The sequence below is a fragment of the Enhydra lutris genome, unplaced genomic scaffold (genome assembly GCF_002288905.1).
Source record: "Enhydra lutris kenyoni isolate GAN:26980312 unplaced genomic scaffold, ASM228890v2 scaffoldscaffold27, whole genome shotgun sequence".
NCBI lineage: Eukaryota > Metazoa > Chordata > Mammalia > Carnivora > Mustelidae > Enhydra > Enhydra lutris.
The window spans coordinates 852750-859962 of NW_019154111.1; the positions used below are offsets into that span (position 1 = coordinate 852750).

At 58.0% G+C, this 7213-nt stretch overlaps 1 protein-coding gene across 1 annotated transcript; it reads left to right on the forward strand.

Moving 5' to 3' along the window:
- Positions 1 to 2875: 2875 nt before the first annotated feature.
- Positions 2876 to 7213, forward strand: LOC111151876 (NOBOX oogenesis homeobox). Its single transcript, XM_022510102.1, has 8 exons — positions 2876 to 2939; positions 3406 to 3951; positions 4220 to 4326; positions 4668 to 4780; positions 5059 to 5144; positions 5370 to 5601; positions 5900 to 6204; positions 6912 to 7213. Exons 1-8 carry the CDS (start codon positions 2876 to 2878, stop codon positions 7211 to 7213), a joined length of 1755 nt encoding a protein of 584 aa, XP_022365810.1.

The following is a 7213-nucleotide window of genomic DNA, read 5'->3' on the forward strand; positions in this document are numbered from 1 at the left end:
AATTCAACTATTTATGTGTTTAGAAAAATGCCAACATTTTCAATTTCCTAAAACGCAGAGCAAATGCTTTTATATGGTTAGACCTTGAATCTTGTTTAAGGGTGGTATTTGCTCTGTGATTTGAGTCTTGGCTTTTCCGACCTTCTCCCCGGCAGAGGGCAACCAGACAGTGAGAGGAAATACAACATAAATGATAGAGAAGAATGATTTATTCTTAATTTAATGCAGTATTATCTATTAATTAAGTGTGCTGGCTTCTCACTGCTGCAGACAGCTTAGTAGAGGTCAAAAGGTCATTTTTCCCCCACTCTCATCCCCAGGATGGTTTTAATTGACTTTGTTTCTGAAAGGCCTAGGAGTGTCTCCAACTCGAACATGAATAAAAATCACCTGAGGGGCTTGTTACGATGATTATTTTTGAGTCCTTCTCTAGACCTACCAATTTAAATTTCTGGGAATGGGGCCTGGGAGCCACATTTTGCACAAATTCCCTAAGAAATTTTGATCTAGGGGAAAGATAGGAAAACTCTTTGAGAAACACTAAGTCAAAAAGAATAAAACTGGAGTACTTTGGACAGGGGAAGCAGGCAAGCTGAGGCAGAGAGAAAGGGGCCAGGATTTGGAAGGCTCCTGCCCCCTTAGGGAGCTCCGTCTTTATCTCCTGGGCAGGCAGGGACCACTGCAGGGTTTTAAGCAGGGTTGGGTCAAGGTCAGTTTTGCATTTAACTTGCCTCAGTCTTTAACCTTCAGCTCACAGCTCCTGGGTCATCCTCGCCTCTCCTGCTCCCTCAGTCCTAGGCCAGAAGATGTTCGGGCTCCTCTGGGCTCCTATGAGCCGGTGCAGACTCCTAACTCACCATGACCACCCTGTATTGACACAGTCCCTTTACCTACAGAATCGTTCTAGTCCCCTCTATACCAGTAAGCTTCTGCAGGCAAGGAATCGACTTGTGCACAGGGCCTGGCATACAGCAGGTGTCCTATAAATGTTTCATCAAGCCGATTATTGTGTTCCGTTTACAACCATATCACCATCTGAGGGTCCTGGTAGAGAACAACCTCACCCCCCCTTCCCCTGCTCACAAAGCCCCCAGTGTTTCATTTCTAGCTGAGAAACTGGGCCCTATTTTATTTTTTTTAAATTTTACTTATCTATTTGACAGAGAGAGAGATCACAAGTAAGCAGGGGTGGGGGTGAGCTGAGCAGAGAGCCCGATGCAGGGCTCAATCCCAGAACCCTGAGATCATGACCTGAGCCGAAGGCAGAGGCTTAACCCACTGAGCCACCCAGATGCTCCGAAACTGGGCCCTATTTCTAAACCTCTCATTTATCAGGGGATATTAGTCTTAGAGGGGTTGACTGAAACATCAGATTCCTAAAGTTCTCATCTTATTGTCATGAAGTTAACTGGTTTGTGTTTTTATGTTTCAAAAAGAACTAAAGCCCTGGCAGCTCTCCCGGGTCCTCAAAGGAAAGGAGGCACAGGAAGACTGACAAGAGCCATGATTGCAGCAGGCAAGCACGTGCTGACCAGACTCTTTTAAGTCTTAAAAGCAAAACACCTGGATTCTGTTCCGGACACCCCCCCCCCCCCGCCCCCCCCCCCCCCCCCCCCCCCATGCCCAGGTTCCAGCACCTGTTTCAATCTCTAGCTGAGCTTTCCACTCCGGGTCAGACACAGACCTAAGCAGTCCGCCATGAGAATTTTAAATTCTGTAAAACTTTGTTTCAAGGCAAGAACGTGCTATGAACTAGGAATTATAGACCTCAGCCATGTGAGAGCTCCCTCAGGAGGCTCCCTGGCATTCTCAGAGAATCAAAATGGGACATCAAGTGTGGGGGGGATGACGACCAGGAACCCTGGGCCCACGACGGCTCCTGGAGGGGTACCCGTGGCCTGGAGGGCCGGTGCGCCCCGCTCCTTCCCACGCGTCCCGCCTGCGCACTCTGGCCTCGTGCGGCTTACCTGGCTGCCAGGCTCCTGCAGCCTCCTCCTCGTCCCCAGGCCCGCTCTGCGCTCTCAGAACCTTCGGTCAGGAGGCGTCTTGGGGGCGCGTTCATCTTGAAGCCTGGGGAAGCCTTCGCGAGCCCAGCGTGTGGGGCTCCCGTGATGAGTGGCCCCAGAGTGGCCTTCCCTCGGCCAGCACGGAGAGGCCGGTCCCTGGGGCGCCGCGGGGCCCGGGGCTGTCGGCGGGGCCCCCGGAGACCAGGCGGCCCTGCCGGCGAAGCTGCGGCCGAGGGGAGGGGAGGGGAGAGGAAGGGAGGGGCGGCGGGCCGCACACCTGGGCCGCCCTCGGGGCCGGCGGGGGCGGGGCGGCCCCCAGGCCCGCGCGGCCCTGCAGCTGCCCCACGCGCCTCCCGCCCGGGTGGGCCTCGCCCTGGCGGGCCTCGCCCTGGCGGCGCGGTGAGGGGCGCGGGCTCGGGCTCCCCAGGGCCCGGAGGCCCCTGCACACCTGCCCGCCGGCGAGGCTTCATTAGGCCGCGCCAGGGCAGCCCGGCGGGTCTCGGCGGCGCGAGTCCGGGCCATGGAACCCACCCAGGAGGCCTGCCCGGAACCGCGGGGTGAGCGTGGGGCAGCCTCTGGCCACGCGGCCCGAGTTGGCCGGCTTCGGGGTTGGGGTGGGCTGAGGGGCTGCCGGTGCTGGGGGGTGCGAGGGAGGCCCACCAGCGCGCGCCCTCCGTCCTGGCGGCTCCCATCCCTCCGCACGCCCGACCCTCTCTCCGCACGCGGAGCCCTCGGACCGGTCTTGTCTGCGTTCCGGCCCCGAGCCCTTTCCTCTCAAGGCCGAGCGCTCTGACGCGTCGCATGCATTGAGCACGTACTATGTGCCAGTTTCTCTAAGCTACAAACTCGCCTAAAATGCTGGAAACCCAATGTGTCCCCCACTCTCCTTCCTTATACTACCAGCCAGCCTGTCCTTGTCCCTTCTCTTAAGCAGTAAAGCCCCTACCTGCGGCAGAATATGATGCAGTCTTAGAAGCAGCAGCCTCTCAGTCTCTCTCCCAGGACGCTCCCAGCCTCACCATTTGTCCCTTAGAAATGCCTGAACAGATTCCTGTCCCTTGACTCACATTCCTGGGGGAGGTCTGGGGGGAAGAACCCAGGCAGCTCCCAGAAAGTAAGTACCCCCCAGATTAGGACTGCTCTCCCGTGGTCTGTATATGCGAGCTCAGGCCCCTCGTGGGTGCCTGTGTTTGTTCACATCTTTCAAAGCAGAGGATTAGCTCATTCGATCTTTGCAACAGCCGAGTGAGAACGGTAAGCCTAGAATTACTGCCCTCCTTGGCGAGTGGACGCACGAAAGCTGGAGGCCAAACAGGACAGAGCAGGAAGCAGCACATCCTCGAAGTCCAGGCTCTTCCTTCTCCCTGCTGCTAAGCTCTGTGGGTGCTGTTCCCCACAGATCAGGACGGTGGAGGCGAGCCCCTGGCTGCTGTGCCAGAGGAGGAGCTGCTGCAGAGGCCAGCCCCCCACAGCCGGAATGCCCCAAGTGAGGAACTGCCCCCCTCCCGCCCGGCCGCTGGGGAAAAGCTGCCATCAGAGGCCCCTGGAGAACCAGCTGGGGCAGATACGGGGAGGGTGAGCCGGTCACCTGGCTCCGGGACTCTCCACAAAGACACAGTTATGGACTCACCAAGACCTGGGCCTCCCGGGGAAGGGGGTTCCTTCCCAGTGAGAGAGGCAAAGCCAGGGAAGAGGTCCTACTCTCCAGCTTCCAGTAAGCAGAAAATGCTCAGTGTTGGGGGTCTGGCCTCCGCCTCATCTCCCAGCGTCATTAACCCCACCCGTGCCACACACAACCTAGTGCCTTGCGGGTCAGGCCCGGGGCCCTGCCATCTGGCCAACCTCCTCAGCACGTTGGCTCGGAACAGCCAAAACACAGATCAGAAGAGGACCCCAGAAGTGACCTGCCAAGTTCGGAAAAAGACTCGGACCCTATACCGCTCAGGTAAGTCCGTGAAGGTGAGAGGCCCTCAGTGGGCTGCTTCATCAGAAAGTGAAATTGGGACCAGGCTAGAAGGAGCCAGAAAGTAAACACCTCACAGTTCCTTGCCACAAAGCCCAGGTGAGAGAGAAGGCACCAGCCTAATGGGGAACTTAGTTGCAAGGCCCTGGGAAGACCCTTGGGTTGGGGACCGTGGTCTCGTCAGGAAGTCATCTGTCTTTCTCATCTGCTGCCACATCACTGTCCTCATGCACGTGTCTTCTTCTTCCAGACCAGCTGGAGGAGCTAGAAAGGATCTTCCAAGAAGACCACTATCCAGATGGGGATAAGCGCCGGGAGATTGCCCAGACAGTGGGGGTCACCCCCCAACGCATCATGGTAATGGGGGTTGGCCAACAGGTCTCCAGGTGGAGGAGAAACGACCAACTGGAACTCTTGGGGAGCACAGCAAGTGCTCAGCAGCTCCCTTTAGGGGCTGAGGTTAGGTCTTAAATCTGGCTGTGTTTCTGCCCATTTCCATGTTGTTACCGCCTCAGATTAGAAGAGGAAAATACTTCAGAGCTATCTAGGTGAACCTTTTCCTAAAACCACTCTCGCAGAGAAAGTCAGTGAGTGTAGAATGACCTCCTAAAGTCAGGCAGCTCGTCATGCAACACTCAGAGCCTGAATCTTGGTCTCTTCCAAGTTTCTGGAACTCTACAAGGGTCTCTGCCCTACAGGTGTGGTTCCAGAATCGCCGGGCGAAGTGGCGAAAAGTGGAGAAGCTGAACGGAAAGGAGAACAAGGGCAGTCCTGCAGGCCCTCCCCTTACCCCTGCTGGCGGTCAGTGCAGGTAGGATTTCTCCTCTTCCTAAATCTCTTTCTCATAGGTAGGAAGTGGGCTCTGAGCTGGGCTCCTGGGGTCTAGAGGGAGAGAGTGTTGGAAAGTTGGCCGTGAAGCTGGAGTTCTTGGCTGGTCTTTAGAGACACTTTGGATGGAGGGGGTCGGGAAGTTGCCAGTGTCTTGCAGGAAGGCAGTGTTTGGGACTCTGGTGTCCCTTTCCCTGCACTGACGCCCTGGTCTAAATCTAGGGACACTAGGGCTACGGTCTTCACTCTGCCTGCCTCCAGCACTGCAGCTGAGCTGCCACCTACCATGCCCCTGGCCCCAGAGTCTGGAACCTTCTCTCAGGAGCCCCCTCTGGATACTCTCACAGGTAAGCTGACCACCTTCTGAGAGTTATATGGGGGGGGAAGTGGCGGCTGGAAAGACAGAGTTCTTTCTAGATAGATGGGGAAGTGGGCCAGTGCTCTCTAGGGTTTTGGTCCAGTGGGGCCTAGTCAAGGGGACCTAGGCATGGCACACTTTTAACCATCCATAATTCCAAACCTGCGTCCCCACTTTCTTACCCTTGTAACCCCTCTTTGGCTTTGGTTCCTAGAGCCCCCCGTGCTGCTGACCTCTGACCAGACTCTGGCGCCAGCCCAACAGAGTGAGAACACACAAAGGGCAGCCGTGACCCCACCACTCTTTAGCCCCCCCCCTGTCCGAAGAGTCAACCTTCCTTTTCCCCTGGGCCCTGTCCCTACCCCCCAAATGATACCTTTGCTTCTGGATACTCCTGGCGGTGACAATAGCCACAAAGATGGCCCCTGCGGATCCTGGGGGACAAGGTATGGAGACTGATGGGGGTGGTTCCCGAGTTATCTTGGGCAGGTATAGAAGGAGAAAAGATATTTCGGTGGGGATGGTTAGCTGAGAGGAGGAGTCCTAATTGTGATGAGGATTAAAAGCATAAGGTGGGAAAGATCTAGACTCTCACAGCAAGGAGGTATGAGAAGCCAGGAACTGGAAGAGGAAGTGGCAAGTCTGGGGTCATGGACATGCGGAGGGACTCAACTACTGTGTGGCTACAGTGAGGAAGCTACCCCTGAGCCTCTCAAAATACTTCTTTGTCTCCCCCCGCCCCAGTGTCACACCACCATCCCTCTGTTCATACTTGGAGGAGCTGGAGCCCCAGGAGTATCAGCAGAGCCCCCCGCCAGGACCGCCCCTGTTCCCCCAGGCCCCGCAGCCCCAGCTTTACCAGCAGCCTCAACCCCAGTACTCCTACCTGCACCCCTTCCCCTTCCCCACCCCCCCCTCCCTGATCCCTCCATTGCCGGATGACTCCCTCTTCACATCGCCTTTTGGCCCCAGTGCGGGTCCCTCTCAGGGCTACTTCCTGGGCCCCCCGCCAGGGCCGATGGTGCTGCAGCCCCCTGCGGGGAACGTGGGTGAGTTGGGGCTGGAAGAGAAGGGCCCCTCGTGACTGCGGGAGGTGAGAAGGGACAGGGAGCCTCGCTGGCCGACGCCGTGAGCGAATCCCCTTTCCGCACCCCTGCTTGGCTTTATGGAGCTTTCCGGGCGTCTGGGGAGCTGCACGGTGAGAGCCGTGGCGTTAGGAAACCTGAAGCCTAAGGTCCAGCACGGCCCTTCCCAGCTCTGCCCAGTCTCCGTTTCTGGCCTGAAATGGGAATCGTATTCCTCTGTTGGGGAGGGACTTGCTGAGGGTGAGAAATAGTAGGAGGGAAACAGGACGTGAGGGGAAGGTACAAAGTACGTGGCAGCGGCTGAGCATCCGGACAGGCCCCCAGACCTCTGGAATCCGGACGCAGCAATTTTAGTAAGAACCAGTTCCCGTAGAAAGGGAGGAGAGAGGTGTGCAGTCCATTCCCGGCCTGCCGGCTGTCTGCATGTTGGGGCGGGGGGGCACCCGCCTGCCCCACAGGCCACTCTGTGTCCACGTTACCAAACCACAGAACCTGGAGTCAGGAGCGAGCCAGTCCCGTGGGGGCTCCCGGTGTCAGCACCTCGTCTACACTGGCGCGGGGCTCCTACACTGCGTTCGGGTGGGAGGCGGAGGGGAGTCTGTCCCAGAGGATGCTGAAGGGCGGTGGGTGCCCGTCATCCTGTCTGACCTTTCTGCACTCCGGCCCCGCAGGTACAGTCCCTTGGAATGACCCTTGCTCGCCAGACCTGCCTTTCCCTGGTCCCTTCTGTCCGCCAGCCTGGGGGCACCCGCCAGGAGGCGAGGGCTTCCTCCCGGATCTGCCCCCGGGGCCCTGCGCTCCGGCCGGGAGCCGGCGGCCTTCTCCAGGTGGCGCCCCACTGCCCGACGCGGCCGGACCAGGACCGGCGTCCTTCCTTGGCAAGACCCGAGAGGAGCCGCCTGCCACCTCCGGGGAGGAGCCCCTAGCACTGCAGGAGGTCCGAGAGGAAGACAAGGACAGCTGCGGCCCCTAG